This window comes from Panthera tigris, chromosome B1 (assembly GCF_018350195.1).
Source record: "Panthera tigris isolate Pti1 chromosome B1, P.tigris_Pti1_mat1.1, whole genome shotgun sequence".
Taxonomy (NCBI): Eukaryota; Metazoa; Chordata; class Mammalia; order Carnivora; family Felidae; genus Panthera; species Panthera tigris.
The window spans coordinates 109519711-109543319 of record NC_056663.1 but is presented as its reverse complement, the minus strand read 5'-3'; the positions used below and the strand labels follow the sequence as shown (position 1 = coordinate 109543319).

General features: G+C 35.8%; 1 protein-coding gene across 2 annotated transcripts in view; it reads left to right on the top strand.

Annotated features, from left to right (window-relative positions):
* Nucleotides 1–23609, top strand: part of ANK2 (ankyrin 2) — a 240429-nt gene that overhangs the window by 159812 nt on the left and 57008 nt on the right. For both annotated transcript variants that reach the window (XM_042984019.1, XM_042984020.1), the window contains 5 exons: nt 4528–4600; nt 5789–5842; nt 11815–11959; nt 18586–18688; nt 19321–19424. In XM_042984019.1, coding sequence (XP_042839953.1) covers nt 4528–4600; nt 5789–5842; nt 11815–11959; nt 18586–18688; nt 19321–19424 — 479 coding nt within the window. The remainder of the gene's footprint in view (nt 1–4527; nt 4601–5788; nt 5843–11814; nt 11960–18585; nt 18689–19320; nt 19425–23609) is intronic.

Sequence of the window (23609 nt, the reverse complement as noted above, 5' to 3'; positions counted from 1 at the left end):
AATCTTATCTAATGCTGTAAGTCATTTCAAACAGGAATCATAACAACAGCAATGCAATAAATCCATTTGAAGTTACCTGACACCTTTTGAGGTGGAGTCAAGATCTTTTTTTGAATACAGGTCCATTGACTAGAAGAAGGCTAAATGATCATTCTTGCGCAAAAAAACATCATTATGACATACTATGTTTTATTTGTGTATATATCCTATATCTATATCTTGATAGTATGTCTTGATGTATCTTAATAGATAGTATCTATATCTTGATAACTATATCTTGATCTAAATACTATCAAGTATATTATCTTAAGGCAACGTATATTATCTTAAAGCTTAAACATTATCACGTATATTATCTTAAAGCAATGTATACTTAAAGCAAAGTATATTATCATAAAGCAACACTATGCTGAGTGCAGAACCTTTTTAAACTTTTGACATACTTTTTTTTTTCTTTCTAATCTTCTGTAGAATTGTTTCAGCCAGACCTGAGTAGCACTTATTTTTGGTGACTCACCTATGTTGAGATTTCCAAACCATTTTCATTAGTTTTTATAGAAAAATATTATTTACATACTATTTAAATTATTACAGGCATTCTGTTAACATGTACAATTGGTATAAATAGGTTTGGGAACAAAACCAAATTTAGCCCGTAGCTCCACTGATGGGAGCCGTTGTGTGTGGGCATTAGAAGGTGGCATACTAGCCAAGACCACTCATCGTGCTGTGGTGACTTGGTGAGTATGTGATACAAAGGAAATGGTTGACAAGGGATGTGGGCTAAGTAGAGGTCAGTGAAACACACTTTCTTTTGCTTAAAAGAAACCAGATATTATCTATTATTCACAAAACAGCACGTTAAGGACGCCTGTTTTATTTTTTACATCTTTCCCACATCATAGTGCATATTAAAAACTCATTGTTAAGCCTTCCATCTATCATATCCTGTTTATATTGCCATATTATATCATTTAATTACATAGGATTAAATTTGTGCCTTGTGCACCATTTTAACTTTGGAGTGGTTTCTAATCTTGATTACAGAATCTTAGATTCTATAGCAGGAGGAGAAGCCCGTGATCATTTAATTATATCCTTGTTTTCTATGTACTATTCAGATGCATTTGTATGAAACCATATATTTATGTTTTGATAATCAAGTTTTCAAAGGACACTTCTTTTTAAAGGGAAATATGTATTCATTTCTTATAATATTACTCATAAGTAGGAGGGCTTATTTGTGCATTTGACATGTATTTATTGATGGCCTTCTAAAGGTCAAGCACTACATCACGAACAAATGCATACTATATTGACTACATTGCATGTGGAGGGCATTTTTACTATATTTACGGAAAAATATCTTTGACCAATGTGATCACTGTGTGTTAATTTTTGATTGCCACCTATATTTGCTGATAATAACTTTGATAGTATTCAATGACCAAACTAAAGCAAAGCTATTTCCACTCTTATAAATTCAAAGAAAATACAGTCCTATTATCAGTGTCTGAAGATACAAACTAAGAATATCAGGCAAGTTAACTTCATCATTTAAAAAATGTTTCTGTCACTTATTTTCAAATACAGAAGCATTCTCTTGTGGAACATGACCTCTGAAGGGCAAATACTCTAGAACATTTCTGCAAAATAAACTTTCTGGTGTAGTCTAGTATAGTAGATATCCCTTCACATTTTTAAATCATTTACACTGAGAATCTTATTTAAAAATTAATAGAATATCATAGTTTAATAGGATGTCACTGTCTCTTTCCTCTATTTTAAATGCAAATCACTTTTTGCAGTTTATACCCTTCTCCAAATGGGTTCCATTTTGAGCTCACAATAGACCCATCTGAACAGCTTTTTAAACATACTCATAGTTGGGGCACTTGGATGGTTTAGTCAGTTGAGCTCTGACTCTTGAGTTAAACTCACGATCTCACAGTTTGTGAGATAGAGCCCCTCTGTCAGGCTCTGTACCATGATTACAAAGCCTGCTTGGGATCCTCTCTCTCTCTTGTGTCTGTCTGTCTCTCTCTCTCTCTCTCTCTCTCTCTCTCTCTCTCTCTCTTTCTCTCTCTCTTTCTCTCTCTCTTTCTCTCTCTCTCTTTCTCTCTCTCTCTTTCTCTCTCTCTCTCTCTCTCTCTTCCCCAACCCTGCTCAATTGCATGCTCTCTCTGTCTCTCTCAATTTCCCTCAAAATAAATAAACTTAAAAAATAATAAAAATAAAAATACTCATAGCTGGGCCCTCAGGGGTTCTTATTTAATTGTTCTGTAATGGGATCCAAGTGACAGTGCTTTAAAATTTTCTCTGATTTTAATTAGCAGCTACAGTTGAAAACCTTTGATATAAAACATAGGTTTTAGTCTATTCATGTTAAATTTATAAACTAATATAGAAATAAGTAGATGATAGTCCTCTTAAGTTTGTTCATTTAACAAATATTTATTGACCACCTGTTATTATCCAGAATTTTGAATGGGTGCTTTTGTTTTTCCTAAAGTTTAGTTTGTTTTTGGTGAATAAGACATTATGGAATTCTTTAAACGCCATCTGCAACATGCAGGAAAGCTGAATTTAGTAGTTTAATCTTCGACTGTGGCTTCATTGGGATGACATGAGACTTACTTCTCAGTTTCTTCCCATTCTTTAACTGTTTTGTCACCCAAAAGAAAGTCTATTCAGTGGTTATGTGGATTTAAAACATATTTTGCATAATTGTGTATCATTGGTTTATTCAGTGTATATTTGAGAAGCACTTAACTATGTTTCAGGTTCTGTGGGAACAATCATATCGTTAATGACCCACGCTCTTCTGTGGGAGCAGATAAAGGCACATACAGCTGTGTATGATGTACTTGTAACAGTACATAACAGCGGATAGTCACAGTTAAAAAAAAAATTCATCAGGGCGGATTGGGGAATATTTCTCCATGGAAGTTACTTCTAATATGAGCCCAGGAAAAGAGGGAGAAGAATGTTTCTGGTAGAGGAAAGAATACATGGAAAAACTTAGAGGTATAAGACAACGTTACCTGTGAACATGACTGTGACATGGAGTGAGAGATGAGGCCTCCCTGCCTCTCCTTTCTACAATACCTGGCTCTTCCGGGCCACTTCGTCTTGCTTTTTCTCGGAGGAGATACAGGACCACTGAAAGGGCAGGTAGTATCGCATTGTGAGTTCATCAGTCCCTCTAGACACACAGATATACATGTATATGTGAATATATTTTCAAATTAGTTGACTTACCCTGTAAACATATTTGAAGTTCTCTACTGCTTTGGGAAAGAAAAGAACTGGTGATAGGGTCATTGGAGCCATTAAAACAAGTCTGTTCTTTATGTAGCAAAGTTTAACATCCCGAGACAAGCTGTTTATTATTGTATTTTAGTGGCTTTAATTAAAAATTTGACTTAGAGTTCTTGTTAAAATGCCAGTCGATGCACTTAATACATTTTCAGTGCAGACACTAGAGATATGAGCTTGAGACTTGACTGTCTTTAGGTGATATTTCAAGTAGTGAGATTGAATTTTTGTCTTTTTTTTTTAACTATGTAATATCCTTGATGTCTGAAACAGTGCCTGGTATGCAGTAGGCATTCTAAATGTTTCTTGAGTGCCTTGAATGACTAAAAACTTCAGAGCCTCTTCAGTTTTATGATGAATTTAATATTGAATTACAGTTATAATAATGATGTTATGCCTGCAGGTATTTGAGTGCTAACATGTTCCAAGCACTGTTCTTAGAACTCTTATTTACATTATTTCACTTAATCTTCATAACAGTTTTGCGAACTAGTATTATTATCCCTGTTTTACACATGAGAAAATTGAGGCACAGAGATATCAGGGAAATTGTGCCTCATAGCTAATAAATGATGAAGTTAGAATTTGAACCCAGGTAGCCAGTCTTCAGAACCTGGCCTCTTAACCTTCCATTGCCTATCAGGAATGGCAGGCAGTGGCCCTGACAGCTCTGGAGTGCTTTGGTGGAAGGCATACAAGCGACAAACCAGAACCGTAGACCCATGGATCCTCTGGTCCCAGAAGACATGCGTCACATTTTCTGCCCAGTTTGTCTTTCACCTTGTTTGCAACTTCTTTTCCGATGGCTTTGTTTTTAACAAATTACATATGTTCATTGCTTCTTTTTAAAGCTTTTCTGGAGACATCACTCAGTTTGTTTTAGGGAGGCCCTGAAAACGTTAATCTGCTTTCTCAATATGACTAATTATTAATGCCATTGCTAAAGAATTTATTTTCAAAAAGGTACTCAGAATAATGAACTTCCTCTTGTACAACTTCACTGGAGTCAATGATCGTATACCTTCAGAAAGAACAAAGGAATTTTCATGAAAGAGAATAAGAAAAGAAGCTTCCAAACATGCATGTGGGAAGATGAAATGCCCAGGGACGGATGGCTTGCTGAGGCTGTCCATGTGACCTCCTCGGTGATTCTTTTGCTCTTGTGTTGGAATTTAACTTGCATATTAATGATTTTTTTTTCCTTTGCAGACTATTACGGAAAAACACAAGCTAAATGTTCCTGAGACGATGACTGAGGTTCTTGATGTTTCTGATGAAGAGGGTAAGAATTTTATTCAGTTTCTGTGACATCTGTCACTCTCTTACACAAAGACAAGCAAGCCATCCTTTTTCTCAGGGACTAAGCTGGTGCAGTGAGTATGAGTGACAGCATCTTAACATTTAAAATCACTTTTTCACCCTTGTTTCAGAACATACACTTTTGCCATTTGGGGCAGAGAGGATAGCAATTAGTCTGTTTTTTCAATGGGTATTATCTTTAATGTGTTACTAAATGACAGGACTGAAAAAGTGGAAAGGCACTGGAAATTGGCCAACTGTGGAAAAAAAATCTGCCTGATAATACAATTATTATTAATGTATGTTTTAATTATGTTAAAATACACTTTCAAAGTTACTCTTAAAGCCCTTAAAAGTATACTTTCTCAATGGTATCTCGAGCAATCTCTGTTTCTGATTGGTTCCTATGAACAGAATATATTTTAAGTCCAGAGGAAAGGAGGCTTAGATAAGGTTAAAATTAGTAAGTCATACTAATTCAACATAAGAATTTGATTAAGTCATCGCATATGTCCTATATAGTCTTAGAGTTGATAAAAAATGTCTAAGGTGGTGGATTTCAAAGTGTGAGAGGCTAGGGCTCTAAAAGGAGCACCAGGGTCTGCCTGGCGGGAGGATGAGGTATTGGAATGTAATACCAGTGGGGTAGGGAGTGTGTTGCTCCCTACCTCCACTTCAGTTAGAGCAGCTGACTTTCCTTGAACAAAAATATCGCTGCCAAAAAATCATGCATGCAGCTAATGAGGTACGTAATGAAGCATGCAACCAAATTTCAATAGTACAGCTTTTGGTCAAATGTATATGTTTGAAAAATTATTGCCATAGATCGTAGTACTTGTGTCAATAATAACTGCTTTTACTAAGAAATATTAGAAGCAGATTTTTAGGTTCCTCAAGATAGAACCATAAAGTAAAACTTCACTTGAGATGTTATTTGGAACCAATTTGTTCACCTACTGGTAACAGGCACCGACGTATCTCAGCTTTTGTAAGAACTTACGACAAGACTGAGCATGTTTGGTCACTGTATTAGTATAAATAAATAATGGCCAAAGGTAGTAGTTCCAAGTATTATAATAATGTTGTGTTCCTTCCTAACACTTGCCAGCTAATTTTCAGCATCCATATATGCGCATCATATTTTGTCTTCTGGGGTCATCTTTCTTAACAGCTTTTAAACAGTTCGGTGACAACTTTATTGATGGGGAAGCGCTTAGTGATTCAGGTATCTTTAGAGGAAGGGATTGGAGTGAAAGCTTTTTTTTGCTTTTAATTTTTCTTAACTGGAGAGAAGCAACTTCCCTGCTATTTAAATCTGGGTGCCTAATACTAATCTGTTTCTTTTGAAATAGCATGTCTAATACGGATGGAGTTGTGTATGTGTGTATGTGAGTGTGTGGATTTTATTAACTTGGAAGCTTAAAGCCATAACCTGCTTTTACTACTAATGAGTTTGCTACCTATTATTAGAATTAAATTGTTGAGACCTATTAGTAGAATTAAATTACCTAATGAGCATTATATATAAATATTTTTCCGTAACTAGGTCTCTTGTTAGAATACAAATTCAGAGAAAAAAAATAATTCTTTGATAAGTTGACATTTAACTAGCATGAACCTGTTAAAACTAAGATGATTTGACTGATTGTATTTCATATCCTTCTTGGATGGAAATAAGTTTTAGGTATGGCTAAAAATATATGAAATGGATAGCTATTATGTGATTTATTAAGGTAGCTAGGAATAAAGAAAAAGTAACTCTTAAAATGATTTAGGGTAGCTTTGGCATATAGGGAAAAATGAATAAGATATTCTATCCACTGAGAAAGATTCAAGGTACATTTGACATCACTTTAAGCAAATCTGCTACATGAAAATCTGAATTTATAGATCAAATAAATTAGTGATTATTTAATTTCCTTATTTCCTACATAATTATTAAATAATTCTGATAGCTAATGCATTCAGAGTACTTAGTGGGTTTATAGAAATTCCATTTATGTGAAACAGCTTCTTGGAGCTGCTCATTGCATAATGTAAGATGTAGCTATAACATCTTGTGTACTTTTGTTAAAACATTTATAGATTAAGAGTTATTAGTGATAAAAGTCTTGATTTGAGAGAAATATTGGCTAATGATCAAGAATATCTTTTACAGTGAGAGAAGAAGCTTTCTTTTTTTTAGACATAGCCAAACGCTTAGTAACATTTTTTTCCGAGAAAGAAATTCAAGTTGAATAATTTTTATGTGTAGGATATACAGTATTTGAGTATTGTGAAGTAACTTTTAGTGCAAGAATTAGTATAAAGAAACTTGGCTGGTTGACATTGCCAACCCTTTAATGTTTTATGTGCTTAAAATGTTTTTGTGGAACCTATTATCCATATGGACGAGGTGCAGCCACGTGTGTTTTGAAGGTATTAGTCAATTCCTGCCTTTTAAAAAAAATCTGTTTTGATAGTAGTGTTTCAAAATTCAAAAGGATATTCAAGCCAAGTATAGATGTCCTTTCAAGCTAACTTGTTATAGCAATCAGGATATCCACTCATGAATCCAGTCCACAGATAGTAAAAGTGATGTTATCGTCTATAAAGTTCTATCCCTGTACCACGGGGGAATCAAAGGTGGGCATAGGGCATGCCGTTAGAAACATATATGGAGAGATAATGTAGAAGTTAAATGAAGTGTAACTGCAGGCACTATCCCATCACTGTTCATATCTGTCCTGGAAGGTCAGGAGGAGAGACCTGGCACAGTGCCGTGGACTTGCTGAAATGGAGAGATCAATAGGAAGGTGACACAGATTTTAGAGAGTAGAGAAGGAGTGTGGAAGTATGGAAGGTCCTGAGATAGGAAAGTGCAAGAGAGAGACACAGAGTGGCAAAATAATCCAGTCATTCGGTTTGGCTAATGCATTAAAACATATCGGGCTTCGCTGTGGAATGGTTGAATTATTAACTGAAAAGTCTGGGAAATTAGGACATATTAAAAATTTTGATTAATGAGTGAAACATATCTAATTTTTACAAAGATTAAGCCAGCCATGATACACTAAACGAGTGTATTAGGAAGAAATTGGAAGGAAGGAGATATTTGATGGAAGAGAAAATATTTGCTAAGCATCTACAATGCTAGGTGCATTATCTCATTTACTCCCCATGGCATCCACATGAGATAGGCTATGGATTTCCCCTCATTGTTTTTCAGGTGAGGAAGGGCTCACCTGAACATGAGAGGACTAAGACTTAAACACATTAAGTAGTTTGCTCAACAGCACACAGCCATTAAGTGCTGGATGGGGAATGTAAGCCCAGTATGAAAGCTGCTATAATAGCTCAGTCATATTATAAATAAGTCCTGGTGGAGCAACATGGCAGGCAAATGGGAGGAAAAGGTGGAAATGGGAATTCAGTCCGAGAGTATCGTACTGTGCAGACGAAAACAGAGCTGTAAGAGTAATCCTCTACATCTTCATAGGATCATGAGCTGATCCCTGCCTTTGCTGACTCAGCTCCACAGCAGTAAGTTATATAGTGGGGCTCAGGGGTCCTAACACTTATGTAACTAAAATACCTGTAGAAACATGACTCCCGTCCCACATACTCAAACAATTGTTTCCTTTTTTTTTTAAGTAAAAAAAGTTTTTTCCCCGTATATTCCTGTGTTTGGATGGTTTGTACAAACTTCTCCACTGGCTCTCTGGAATGATGTGTACTAATAATAATCAAGAGAACTCCAGAAGGGCAGTGTTATGATGCAGTGTAGAGGCATCAGCTATTATCTCCATTGGACACACTTCTGCTGTGAACACTTGACACTTTGTGAGGCTGTTCACTTCTTCCTTGTATTACATGACAGATTCTGCATCCAGCTATTCCCTTCACCTTTGCATAAATAAGAGTAGACTTCCCGAATGTTAACAAAACTTGCGTACTTTTTTTTTCTGGAAAGAATTTAGGCTTATAGCCAAACCAGACAAAGCCTGTGTTTCGGTACACCAATTCTTAGAATTGATCTTACAATCTTTTCCCCCAGAAATAAACAAAGGGGCACCCAACTTAGTTGACTTATAAAGGCACTCCTATTAAAAATGTACCAATCATACAAGAGAGGGGGAAATAGGAGGAACAAATAAATCCTACAAGGCCTATAACAAAATGTCTGAGCTTCTTGATTTTATCACTATGTTCAGACACTCTCTTTCTGGACTGTTTGCCATTGCTCACCAACATGAACGTGTACTATTGCCAAGTTATTTCACATAGTATTCTCTAAATAAGTGATGATTATTACTCTTTCATATTGTTTTTACTGCCCTCCATGACCCCTTACACATGAGCCTCTCTACTGAAGTACTGACAATCTCTGCCCATGAAAACTGAGCCCGAACAAATAATCAGTTTCAATTCTTTCTTCAGTGAGTGCTTCAACAGCTTTACTGAATTTCCGAGGAATACCACAAGAAATTACTACAAACTTAGTGGCTCAAACCTATTCTCTCACAGTTCTGGGAGTGAAAAGTCTATGGTGGGGCCATACTAACCTCCAATGGCTCTAGGGAAGAGTCTTTCTTGTCTCCTCCAGCTTCTAGTAGCTGTCAGTGATTCTTGGTGTTCATCCCTTGGTTTTTAGACACATTGCTTCAACCTTCACATGGCATGCCTTCACATGGCATTCTCCTCTGTGTCTCTTTCTCTGTCTCTTATATGAATGTTCACATTGGATTTATCCAGTATTATCTCATCTCGGTCCTTAACTTAGTTATGTCTGTAAAGGACATATCTCCAAATAATGCCACATCCTCAGGTTCCAAATGGACATGAAATTTTAGGAAGGAGACTACTGAACCTACCACATCATCCTAAAGTGATCTCTCTCTCTTCTGACCTTTTGGGCTTCTTCTTCTTCTTCTTTTTTTTTTTTTTTTTTTTTTTTAAGAGAAAGAGAGGGAGGGAGAGGGGCAGATGGGGAGAGAGAACCTTAAGCAGGCTCCATGCTCAGCGTGGACCTCGATGCAGAGCTCGATCCCATGGGATCATGACCTGAGCTGCAATCAAGAGTCAGATGCTCAACCAACCGAGCCACCCAGGCACCCCTGACCTTTTTAGTTCTTAAAGTTGACAAACATCATGCATTTTGTGTTTGACTATATTGTTATTTATCTGTTGTTACATCTTGCTTTGTGAGGGAACACTTTGAAGAGGAAAATATATGTAAGGGCTGGAGGTGGGGTGGAGACCACTTTAACAAACATAATTTCAAAAACTTTACTCATGTTTTCCTTAGAGCTATCAGATTTATGATTTTTTAAACAATAAAATTCTATTTCTTTATAATACATATATTTAAAAATATTTTTGCATAAATGAAATTTAGCTCAATGTGTAATACGTTCACCATTTTGTATTAGTAGAAGCAATAGCTAGCAGTTATTATACTCTGGCATTTTATTACACATTTTTATGTGTTATTTAACTCATATAACTAGTATATGTGATAGATTATTAGTATCATTCCCATTTACTAGTTGTGGAAACTGAGGCTCTGGAACATTAACAAGCCAGTAATAACAGAATCAGAATTTGAACCCAGGTCTGTCCAATTCTAAAGACTCAACTTTCATTTTATCTTGAAAGTTTCATTTCTCTTTATTTTTGAGAAAGATACAAAAAGCAAATGGAGGAGGGGCAGAGAGAGAAGGAGACAGAATCCTTAGCAAGCTCCACATGGTCAGCACAGAAACTGATGTGGGACTTGAACTCACAAACCGTAAGATCATGACCTGAGCCAAAATCAAGAGTTGGATGCTTAACCAACTCAACCACCCAAATGCCCTTAAAGACTCAATTTTTAATAATACTCTGGGTATCCTAACTCAGAGTGCTAAAACTCAATAAAAATCTAATGGTGTCCCTGAAAGAGCCATGAAAATATTTTTAATGATGAAACTTGCAACTGTCAAATGTTAAATGCATTGATTTTAAGACAAAAATCTAATGGTGAATAAGTTACGTCCCTATTTACTGAAAGATCTTTTTTTTTTCAGTCTGTCATCAGCTTTAAGTAATTTAGAGACCTAATAATCTGAGATCTTAAAATCATATATACAGACAAATAATGAAATGTCAAAGACCCACCCTTCTTACAATTCTTTAATGCTGTATCTCTATAAATTAGTGTTGATTTGGAACAATTATTTGAAACAAATGAGAATAAAACAATATTTAACTTAGTTGTAGGAATAAAGTCCATTCTTTCAAGTTTTCCTTTACATAGATTATGAGGCTTAAAGTGTGTGATTAGTGTCTCAGAGTCCTCAAAGACAGTTTCTCTCAGCTATATTATTTATTTCTCCATCTCAGCATGTTAATGGCATATAGAACATTTCTGTGAATGGGGTATTATTTATTGAATTACCTGAAAAAGGTATTGTTGAAAGCATTCTATTCCTAATCACGGGCAGGGGATGTACCCTTAACATTTGGGCTTCTAAATATGAGCCACCACACTTAGTCATCTCTTTCTGCTACAACTTAGTTACTTAATTCACTTTTTTCCCTATAGTTCACCTTTGGGAAGCCATCTAGTTTCCAACAAAACATACTTTTTATGCTCTCCAATGTTTTTAAAATTAAATTCAAGGTTGTTTATTAAAATGTCACAATCTGTTCACATTGTTCTGGTGTTCTTTCCCTAATGTGCATACCTTGCTAATCTTATAAATTATATCCCTTCCTTTAATATACCACAGATTTGTTTTAGAGAAGTAGATATTACTTAGCATATTGCCAATGACATGAAGAGAATGTTAATGCTGGACATCATGTACAAAATTATTGGAACTGTGTGTAGAAGTTAAGCAGCCTACATATTGTACTAAGTTAAATAATATAAGCTATAAGCCAGCTAAAGAAAGTGAGTAAAGAAATGAGTGATGAAGAAATGAGTAAAGAGAACTGACTGATATTAAGAGAATTAGAATTCGGGTAATTATTTCTTCTTGGTAAGCGATAGAAGCGGGTCAAATATTGTTTCTCTAAGTTTTATCACTTTTTAATTGCATGCGTTGTTTTCTTTGGTGTGTGGTGTTTCAGTGATGTCAGTGCTATTATGCTGGTATTTTCCACAATCCTCCTATTTTGTAGTTAATATTACATTCAACGCATAAGGCTTTGTCTTTCTCTGGTTGCTTCAAGGTGATGACACAATGACAGGTGATGGAGGAGAATACCTAAGGCCCGAGGATCTGAAAGAGCTGGGTGATGACTCTCTACCCAGCAGCCAGTTCCTGGATGGTATGAATTACCTGCGATACAGCTTGGAGGGAGCCCGCTCAGACAGGTATTCACCTAAAGCTTACATTTGATGTCAGCTAGGAGGGAATGCAACACTTTTTTCATGATAATAATAAAAAAGTAGACATAATTATTGATACCTAAACAGGGACTGCACATAACAACTCTGAGCATGTTACCTTACTGCGTTCTTGAGCAGCTTTTTTTTTAAGTTTATTTATTATTTGAAAGAGAGTGAGAGAGAGCAGAGGAGAGGAAGAGAGAAAGGGGGAGAGAGAGAATCCTAAGCAGGTTCTGTGCTGACAGCACTGAGCCCAATGCAGGGCTCCATCTCATGAACTGTGAAATCAGCTCATGACCTGAGCTAAAATCAAGAGTCAGAGGCACCCAGGCACACCCCTTGAGCAACTTTAAGTGCCTATTTTAAAGAACAGGAAACTGAGTCGAAAGAGATTAAGTTACTTAGTAAAAGTCAAACGACCAGTAAAAAGCAGAGAAATGATAAGTAAAGAAATCTCTACTTTTCAATGTAGTGTTTTAGTTATTTGCCACTTTTTTCTCTAGGCAAATAAAAAGGCCAGTTTTACCTTATGGACAGGCTTACTACGTGGCAATTGCAGACACATGCAGTTTCCTTGAGTGTTTTTGTTAGTGCCATAATTTCTGTGAATAGAAGTATGTTGTGAAGAAGGATTAAAAAGAAGTAAATTCAGAAGGAACCTGTGCCTGAAACTGACTTTTTCATGAAAAATAATGAGACCACAATCCTCCAAGAACTTGAATACAAAAAGCAATCTGAGAAAAATATGAAGGAGCATAGGTTTTGTAGACAAATCTGAAGAGGTTCATATAATACTCTGAAGTATAAAATCAGTGTTATTTTCTGACTGTTACTTACTAGCATAACTGGTGTTGGTTATTTTTTGAGGCAAGCAGAAGAACATTCAAAGGTACCTCATCAAAAGAATGACTGCCAATTTAGGTTAAGCATATGGTTGTCCACATAGCGTGTTTTTCACTAATCAATAATCTTAGGTTTGTAGTTTTAATCTTGGCTGTTTGCTAAGCTATAGTTAACATATACGGAGTCTAAGAAATAGACATTTTACAGTTAATTTTTTAAATGTTTGTTTATTTTGAGAGAGAGAGAATGAGTGCGGAAGGGGCAGAGAGAGAGAGAGAGAGAGAGAGAGAGAGAGTGTGTCCCAGGCAGGCTCCATGCTGTCAGCACAGAGTCGTATGTGGGGCTTGATATCAACAAACCATGAGATCATGACCTGAGCCGAAATCGAGAGTTGGACGCTTAACTGACTGAGTCACTCAGGTGCCCCTAGGAAATAAATACTTTAAAACGTAGTCAATTCTAAATGGATAATTAGCAAAAACAAGTTTTCTTGGGGGTTTTTACTTGAGCATCAATGCCTCCTCCCTATTTTTTCTCTTAAACAATTCAATGTGCATGTAGTGAGTGCCTTTCTGGGCTGGCTTTGTGGTAGTTGCTAGAGGTACAAACATGACTAGGACACAATTGCTAAAGTCATAGTCAAATGGGATGTGAGAGAGACTGGGCTGTAATACCCACAGAATGCAATTGAAACCCCAGCGCTCAGGCTTCCTGGAGGAGATGAGCCTAAACTGAAACACAGTGATGGCTAATGATGGTGAAGAAGAGTGGGAAAGGCATTTGAAGCCTTAATGAGATCATGAGCAAAGGCCCATGGTGTGTGAGAGAAAGAGTATAGTGCAGTGTTGCTAGAGTATAAGTGTGAAGGAGGGGAGATCTTGTCTACGTTTTGGGTGGATCCCTCTGACTGTGAGATTAAGGGTGAATTTTAGGGAGAAGTTGTCAAAGGGCTAAACCTGGCAGTTGTGACCACCTGACAAACTAGTGCAGTAATATTAATTGAAGCTGTTAAGAGAAGATTTGAACTTTAACCCTGGTGGTAGTGATCATGGAGAGAAATTGGGAAATGACAAATTCAAATTTGTCATAGATAGAGCCTATCTATGAGGTGAAACTAGGCAGATTTGGTGACAGATTTCACGGAGTGGGTGAAGAAGAGGAAGAAGATTAGACTGACCCCTTGGCTTCAATGACGTAGATAGAGGGTGGTCCATGGGGTCAAGAGGCAGAAGGAGGAGCACTCAGGGACAAGAGTGGGAATGCTCATGATGGAGCCAGTGTTTTATAATTGGATTCTGACATCCTGGTATATTTGGACATCACAATCTGAAGTTTCTTAATAAAAGATTTGAGATTTCAAAAAAATAAAATGTTTATGGCTTTGCACAGATTCATAATAATCTATACATAATCATATCACTGTCAGAGGAAAAAAAAAACCTTTATTTTCAGCCTGTTCTATTCTACTAAGAATAAATTCTTGATCTTATTCTTTTTCTTTCTTTGAAAGTACCAGGTTAAGAAAAATTTGGAACAATACTATCTATAAAACAGGGGTCAAAGGTTTAATGATTCCTCTTAAACTGAACACTTATCAGCATTTAAGATGAGGCAATAAAATGAATAAGTCATGGTCAGTTCTCTAGGTCCACACTTGCATTTATGGGACCCCAGATTGTATTCATGATCTCCAACATGGAATTACAGGCAACATCTCATTTTCATGGAATTCTTGTTTCACTGATTTTGTTTTTTTAATTTTGCTTAGGCAGTTAAGTGGAAATTTTCTTTCTTTTTTTTTTTGTAACCATTTTTACTTTTCATTATTTATTTGGTATGCTTTCAATAGTACCATGCCCAGGTAGGTATTAAATAGCATGAAAACATGATCCTCCTGGATACATCCACATTTCCTTGCTCACTTTTCGTGTGTGTGTGTGTGTGTGTGTGTGTGTGTTGGCAAGGGGTGCTTATATTCTAGAATTATGGATTTATTCTCAAATTAGAATTTTGCTGTATTGAATAACTAAGCTAGAAGGGTAAATATATTACTAAAATAAAAGTCTATGACATGCCCCTGGTATGATTTTGTGTTAACATCACAGCTCCACCTTGTGGCTGATAAAACATTAGCATGGCTTCTCCAAAGGAACCTAGTCAGCCTTATGTGTAGTTGAAGATGGTAGAAAAACGATTCTGATGCCTAAAATGTACCTGGATGCAGGAGAGCAAAAATAAGTACAATTTAATGTACATTCCTAAAAATATATCCAAATTCTGATTAGATGTTGTGTCCATAGTATTATTGTTTTAAATTAAAAATGCTATTTAAATTTAATGTAAAACACTAAGTAACAATGAACCACAGAAGCTTTTACAGACAATAAAGCACATAGAACATAAACATTTTTGGATATTCACTTGTTCAGTAGGGTTGAAAAACTTCATTAATTGACTGTCTAATAGTACAGCATACTAAGATAGTAATTATTACATTTTTCAGTGAAATTACAGACTTTGATACTACCTATCGTGTCCATAAAGTAGTTTTACTATAGTGGAAAAAAGTATAAATTTAAGACCATAACAGAACTTTTGGCACAATCCCTAGCTGAACAGCAAGTAAAAGTTCACACTTCTATGGATACGTGTTATTTTGACCTTATTAACTGAATGGCATGACCTCTGAATTTATGACAAAAATGAATTGTAAAACATTTAAACCTGTTTGTAATGTTTTCAGTCAGGGTAGAGACTTGAATTATTCCAGACATTTGTGCTGGTCATTATTTCACTAGAATAATTTCTCCACTGTTGGAATATTCTAATTTTATTTATTTAAATAAATTCTATATATCAGAGACAAGAGCAGTTAGAAACTATAAACGTTGATTGAACACCCAGTTAGCATTTTAGAAGGCAGCAAACAGTAAGACAGAATAAAATCATAGAGATATTTGGACCTCGTTCTCATTCATTCTCCCTCCCTCTGTCTCTCCAACTTGTCTTACTCTCTGTTTCCATATGCTAATATTTTTCTCTCTCTACCCTAATCTCATTTTTGGTTGTAAGTCAACTGTATCTCTTTTGTTTTTTTCTTCTCCTTCTGTATTTCTTTTCTGTTGAGGCTTTAGGAAAGATAAAAAACAAAACAAAACAAAAAACACCAGTACTCTTTTGGCCCTCTGATTCAAACCAGTTAAGAGATAGACCCAGGTATCAAGTAGATAGATATCAAAACAATCCACCTTTATTACTGATGCATAGATTGCAAAATGCAGCTCTGTGCTTGCAGCCAAATGAGTTCTTTAAGACTTCATTCCCAAGCAGACAGACATCCACCGAGTTACAGTATCACCCTGAGTGTGGCAATTGAGACCCAACTGCCTTCTTTCAAAGTTCAGACCTTTATAGTGGTGGCAGTTATGCCACTAGGTCTTATTTCATGTACCTTTATTGCCAGTTTGTTCCCATCCGAGCTAAATTTCCACTTTCTCTTTGAGACCTGTGTTTCCGCTATTCCAGTGTCGCGTTTAGGAGTCAATTCTACCTACTGCCAGAGTCTCTACTCGCTGTTGTGAGCAGGCATGTCTAATCCTGTACCTCAATGCCTCTTGCTCCTTTTGCACTATTCATTCATATAGATCTAGCACATTTACATGTGTAAAGTTACAACTTGGAGCTCTGAATTCTAAAGCCATGGATAGAGCTAATGTAATCAACAAATCTGAGCCGGGTAAGAACCTGACAGGGGAAGATGGTTGACCCTATAGACAGACCTATCATTTCAGGAAGCTGATCCTTCACACCTCCTTTTTCCCTTCTCTTGGCAAAATTCAAAACAAAATAAAGCAAAGTAGAATTAAGACCTATGTATCTCTTGCTGCCTGGTACAAAACATATACAAGTGGGTCTTAGCTATCTTCATGATTTAAAGCAGGGAAAAAAAAATTTACTCAGCAGTTGAGACGAGCTTTTGCTGAGATTACAGATCCTTTCCCCCAATAATTTAATCTCTTTTCATCCTCAAATTCAAGGTTAGGCCAAAGTTAATCATAGTAGCCTGCAGCCTGTTTGTGAAGTGCACCATCGAAATCCCAACTGCACAACTGTAAAACCAGCCCCAATATCAGCTGCCAGGACTAAAACCCCTATGGATGGGCTCACTAAGGTGTCTGGGCTGCTACTGCCTTTGCTGTGTCTGGAGCCTGAATCTTCGAGAGCCTATATAACACAAAATAGTGAATTCCCAAATTAGATTTCTTTGTATTATAAACACACATTTATGTAGGATCCGACAATCAGCTGCTTTGCTTCACGTCACTTTACCCTCTGATATTCCAGGTCTATTTTAGGGGCATAAAACCTACAGCAGGATAAGAGGGTGAAGGCCCTAACTTCCTATGAATTATCTACCAAATGATGATTTCCTCAAAGATAATCGAAGTTGGCTATATTGGCACTTCATAAAAATGACAGTATAAGGCTTACAGAAATAGGTATATTTGCAAAATGAAAATAGTTTTTGCTCAGAAATATGCTAACCTGACATTTAGTCCATAATTCTACAGTGCTTCACTGGCCAAATGCCTACTAGCTGAAAGTAAATGAAACTTTGCTTCTATAAATATTGTGAAAGCTTGCATATCTCTATTTTTCCCTATGGGCTTTGGGCTAATGTTTTGAATACAGATATTTAATTCTTAGACTAACACGTATAAAATATATGAGCTTATATGAGATCTCAATCTATTTGTCATCTGATTGTGCAAATTGATTAGGAAGGAATGAATTGCACTTATGCAAATGTCAAGTTTTACCCGTCACATTTGCGTATATCATTCCGAAGTTTGAAATTCAGATTTATCAAAAATATACAGCATCAATTATCAAGGCCTAAATCCCATTTTGAAAGCAAGCCTCATTTTTCGGTTGTGTCCACTGGCAGTTTGTTTTTGTGCTGGCAGATGTGTCTGTGTTCTGGTTGGTGCTTAGAAACGGTTTCTTGTGCTCTTGCATCTCATCGCCACAGCAACCGGCACTCTTTGGTGCTTCACTCACCACACAGAGGACATGCAAAGGGAACAATGCTGCCCTTTGAAATAGCATTGTTGGAGACACCAGAGACAAACAAGAGGAACTCCACTTCCGCAGGAAGCATGCATCTGGTCACAGTTCATTTCACTCTGTACCTTCCAGGGGAGTGCACCAGTGTTGAGTCATTCACAGTTGGAGAGGAGGAGAATGAAGCATGGAGAGAATGGAAAAATGAGAGAAAATGAAACCTGTGCTTTCATTTTGTTCTCTCTGAGGGTGGTCTATTCCCCGCCCCCCCCCCTAATATTTTTCTTAGTTGCAGGGAGATTAACATTTAACACAGATTTAAGCAACCTATTCTGGCATTATTTCCTGTGTGAATTTCTTGTCCTGGCAGTAAGTGAACTACAGAGGCTGGTTTCAAACACTTCTGGGAAGAAAATAAATCAGATTAGAAGGATCAAATTTTCACTTCTGGATTCCCTTGTGCCCTTGCCATTGAGTGGTAGGAACCAGTCAAAAGATGTGTTAGTTTAGTTGTTGGACAGAAAGGTAGGGCAACACAGAGACCTGGGTTTCCTTCTCCCATGGTTGCGATTAATGTCCCCCTGGAAGTTGCACTGTTAGCTAATAGCAGGCTTTTTTCACTCTCCTGCTCGGCTCATCCTTCCATCCTCCCAACCCTGCCACTGCCGTTGGTACATGACCATGGCCTCCTGCCAACCTACCAGCCTTCGATCCTTCAGTTCCGACAGGTCTCACACCCTGAGCCATGCCTCTTACCTGAGGGACAGTGCCATGATTGACGACACGGTTGTCATCCCCAGTCACCAGGTATGTGACTTTTTACTTTGACGTTTCAACTTTCTGGAGAGCTTTTGAACATTACTGGTTGCTGAAGATGTCCAGAGAAAGTTTTTTTGTGTGTAAAGAAAATCCTTTTAATGTGGTTGACAAGCTAGGATAAGAGTTTGAGGACTTTTCCAAAGTGATAATGCTGCATGTTAATACTTCTGTGGAGATTATACATTAAATCGATTTCTTTATAAAATATCTGTTAAAGGAAAAAGTGAGATAGGATGCATTTAAGGTATAAAATGAAAGGTACAGGTAAAGATATTATATTTACCTTATATTTAAAATTGTTTTCAGTTCCCAGAAAACAGGGAGAGGCAATTATGGAATATTTTAATCTTAGATGTGATTTTATCAGTTTTGGCTGGTTGGATATAGAGAAATAGATGGGAATACCTATCTTTAAGGACAATTTCACAAATGTGGTCTTATGTCAACAGTGTAATTTAAATGGGAATGCATTATAAAACATGCATTTTAAATGACTCGGTCTTATATTTTTAAATGAAAAGGTGGTAATACCACTTTCCTGTGATACTTTTTAGAGTTCATTATATTTTATTCACTTGGAAGAAAGTATTTTTGTTAAATCCCGTGTTCTTTGTATTTAGGTGTCAACTCTAGCCAAGGAAGCAGAAAGGAATTCTTATCGTCTCAGCTGGGGCACTGAGAACTTAGACAACGTGGCTCTTTCTTCCAGCCCTATTCATTCAGGGTGAGTAAATCAATATTATGTATCCAGATCAAGAGGTAAAAAGAGATGAGCTTGAAAATAACAGCTTTGTCCAGTAGCTTTAGCTGATGGCTAGCTTACAGGGGAAGTGACCTTTGTTTAAACTTGTAAATAACATTGCTTTGTCCAACATGGACTCGATCTACACAAACAAACCTGCCCAAAGAGTTGGATTCATCATAGAAAAACTGACTGTTGTTTTAAAATAACTAGTAGAATTGCATCAGACAGCTTGCTAACTAACCAGAATATACCAGTGGCCTCCTTACTGTTCACATTTTGTCTGAAAGATATCTTTAAAAAGAGGGACAGGATCACTTGCTTTCTAGAAAGTTCTGTTTTTCTAAGGTTAACGGACTAGTTTAATAAATGCCTTTCCTCACATACTCATGCATTTAAAATAATGTTTACAGACATTTGAATCACACAGATAGAAGAGTTCATATACTGTTTGAAGTAGGGGTATACCAAAAAGGGAAATTTTAATGCAACCTGTCAGGTTCTCAGTCACCTTCTAAAAGTTATCCAGATAATATATGTCATTATGCATGAAATGCTGCCTCTTTGTATAAACCCATTAAAAAGTAGGATTACTTAGAGTTAATAATTTTGAACATAAAGATGTTCGTAAGATGTAAGAATTCAGTTATGCAGAAAATAATTTGCTTAAGGAGTTTTAAATTGTTTCACTCTTCGCAAAAGATTTTTCCCTTACATTTTGGTAGTTTCAATTTGTATAGTAATTTTATAACTACATAAAAGCTTTAAAAATATTTTTCATTTAATCATTTCCATTTTCATTTAAAGAAGCCTCACTTGTATTTTATCCGTGCAATACTTTAATATAAATTATTATCCCAAACTCCTTATCCATAATCCCTGGAACTATTTTGAGTGGTGGATCCTTTCTTATTTTTATTATTCTAAAATATTATCCTTTCAGAAAAACATTCGAAGATACTGTAGTTAAAAATTTGGGATCTTGTAGTCTAATTTTCTACTACAGGCTCATAGAATTTAAAACTAGTTACATAGATATTGAAAATAATCATAATATTCTTTTCCTTTTTAAATAAGTAAAAGGCAGTTCCTGATACAAGAGTTATTTCAAGTGAATAAAAACCAAGTTAAACATCATCCATATTTACTAACTTTTTTTAGGTGTAAAAGAGATAATTAAAGTCTGACAGCTATCATTATTCTAAAGACATAACATTACATTCTTCTACCAGATTTCTCAACAATGCTAAGGAGGAAAAGAGTCTTGGACCTAGAGTACTGAAGGATAATAGATCAGAATCTAGAAATCACAATAAAATATTTGAAGTCTATACCAGCCTACAAAGTGACAAGATTATTTTAGGCAAAGTGTGATTAAATATCAATAGCTGAATTTACAGGAGTCAAAGTGTTATGGTAGTACTTCAGTTTTCGGAATAAATAATTTACCTTAAGAAAGGAATTCCTTAAACCTTTTAACTACTGAAGGGCAATAAACTATTCAGCTTAAGTACATCAATATACACACCAGTTGTATAAAACTAGAAACATGCCATAAGTAATTCTAGTTAATTACTTATGATGAAACAAGATCATCCACTGGTTAAAAATTAACCACTTATTAAGATAAGGATGTTTAAACTCTTGGTCTGTAATAAGCCAATTTTCCTATAAACTTCAGACATGATCATTGATTCTAAACAATTTTCAACGTTGGCTGTACATTAGAATCCCCTCAGAGCTTTAAAAAATACTGATACCCAGGCCCCCAACTCCCCCAACTCAAACTAATTACATTTAAATCTCTGTTGTTGGGGTCTTAGCATTGGCATTTTCTACCAGCGCCAGTAGTCCAAATATGTCTGTTTTATATATAAACTGTTAGAAAGGGACAACTTTGCCTAATAAAGCTTTGCTTACCAGGGAGATCTAGGTAATTAACATATACCTAGTTCTCTCAAATGTTTTTTTATCTCTTCCATTCACTTATTTATTCTTCACACATTGCTGAATTCTACAAAGTACTAAACCTTGTGTCAGGCACTGAGGAAAATAGATAAGTAAGATCTAACCTCTACTTTTAAGAAACACACCTCTCTGTTGTTTTTGAAGTTGGAAGACAATCAGTGGAAGGCAGATAACATGTTGGTTATTCAAACACTAACCAAAGTGTGCTTTGGAGTCAGACCAATCAGAATTCAGTTCCCAGCCCTGACACTCCATATATGACACTGGGCAAGTTATGTAAAGTATCTATTTACATAATTTCAGTTTATCTATAAGTTTCAGTTTATAAGATGAGTTATATTATGGATCTGATAAGGGAGCTTTATGGATTCCATGCTTCTTAAATAATTAGCATTTTGCCTTGAAAGAATACGTACTCAATAAATTATAGCTATTAGTATTTATATAACCCTCATATACACCTTCTAAATCCTTCACAAATTTCAAATAAGTTAAGCAGAATGTATTCAGAATACTTTAAGTGACAATACCACTCTAGTATAATTCATAATGGTAATATTTGACTTGTTATTTTTATTAGGTTATATCTAGTGAGGTCTCTAGAATTTGAATGCAATGCCACAGATGACTCTAATGGGATGAGTAATTACACTGAACACAAGGATTTTGAGTGTCATGGTATTTGAAAGCTACCATGATATTAAAGGATATGAATAACATTCATTATATCATATCATCTATAATTTCTCTTTTTCATTTTGTTCATTATACACCAGGCACCCGTGTAGTCATTTTTATAAAGTTTTTAGGGAACTAAGTTTTTCTTTAATTGATTGGGAGAATTCTTAAGTCACTTCCAAATCTGCCCAAAATGTAAGGAATAGTTGATTTTTAGATAAAGGGGATAATAAAGTCAGCGTTTTTTTGCATATGCCTCTAATTTTATGTATAATGTTCTATTTGATTCCATAAAGGGCTTTTAGATTAATAGAAGACACACTTTCTACCAAAAGCAGTATTAGTAATCTTCTTTAACCTCTGCTCTATTTTTCCAATGACTAATGTCCATGACTACAAAAGAGTAGGTATCAGTGCTTAAAAAAAAAAAAAAACCTGTTCTGCACCCAGTATATACAGCCAATATCTGGTGAAAGAAAGGCTGACAGTAATATTTTTGTTGCTGTTCTTTGGATTGTGTTGCTGATTCACAATCTAAACAGTCATTTCTAGCAAGACCAGTCATGAGTGTACCAACATAAGCTTGGGCAAAGAATTTGAATTTTTTAATTCTCCTCCATTTCATAAGTGCATAATGAATTAACAAATAAGGCTCAGTTTCTAGTAATAGCTTTGTGATTCATTTTAAATGTTATTATTTCAATGGTATTATTTTTATAGTCCTTTAATGACAGCCAGTGCCAACAATTAAATGCCACTTCGTGATGTTATGCTCAAATATATTACAGGAGCTACAAACCTATAAGAGAGTGATCTTTTAAAGGACTCCCTTTTCATTAAAACATGGTGACAATTTTGCTGTGAATCTAAAACTACTCTAAAAAAAAGTCAACAAAAACACTTATGAAGGTAATTAGCTCAAATAGTGGAAGGTGACATTAGAAAGGCAAGGAAATCAAGACTGTTTCTCATTTGACAATATTTATCAAATTCCTATAGCAGTTAATTTAGTTGTTTATGTATTTCAGACAACCCAGTTTCTTAAGGTACATGAGGGTAAATTCTTTTGGATGAAGACAATTATTTTCTGAGTGGCAGAACAACTGTTTTGGAAGGCTGGATTTCTGGTCCATTAAACATGTATCCCTTTGTATATTGTCAAGTGTTGAAAACACAAATGAATCATATGAAAACTTACGGAGGGTTTTGTGGAAAAGCAGACTCAGGGTGAAGAGGCATGAAAGGACTAGAAAATGGGATTAGACAGTGTGGCCAGTGAGAACAGTAAACCACAAATCAGGGAATGAAAGTCTTGAAAAAAAGCATAGTTTTTTGTTACCTGCTAGTAGGTAATTAATGTTACCTGCTCTACCTTATAGTTGATGCTACTGTTTGTCATTGAAGCTATTTAAATTGTGCCTTTTCTGCTTGCATTTCTTTGGAAGAAGACCAAAAGGGCATTACCGTTATTTTGAAAGTATTAAAAGTATGACTGAAAAGTTTGGAGACTGTGTCCATCAA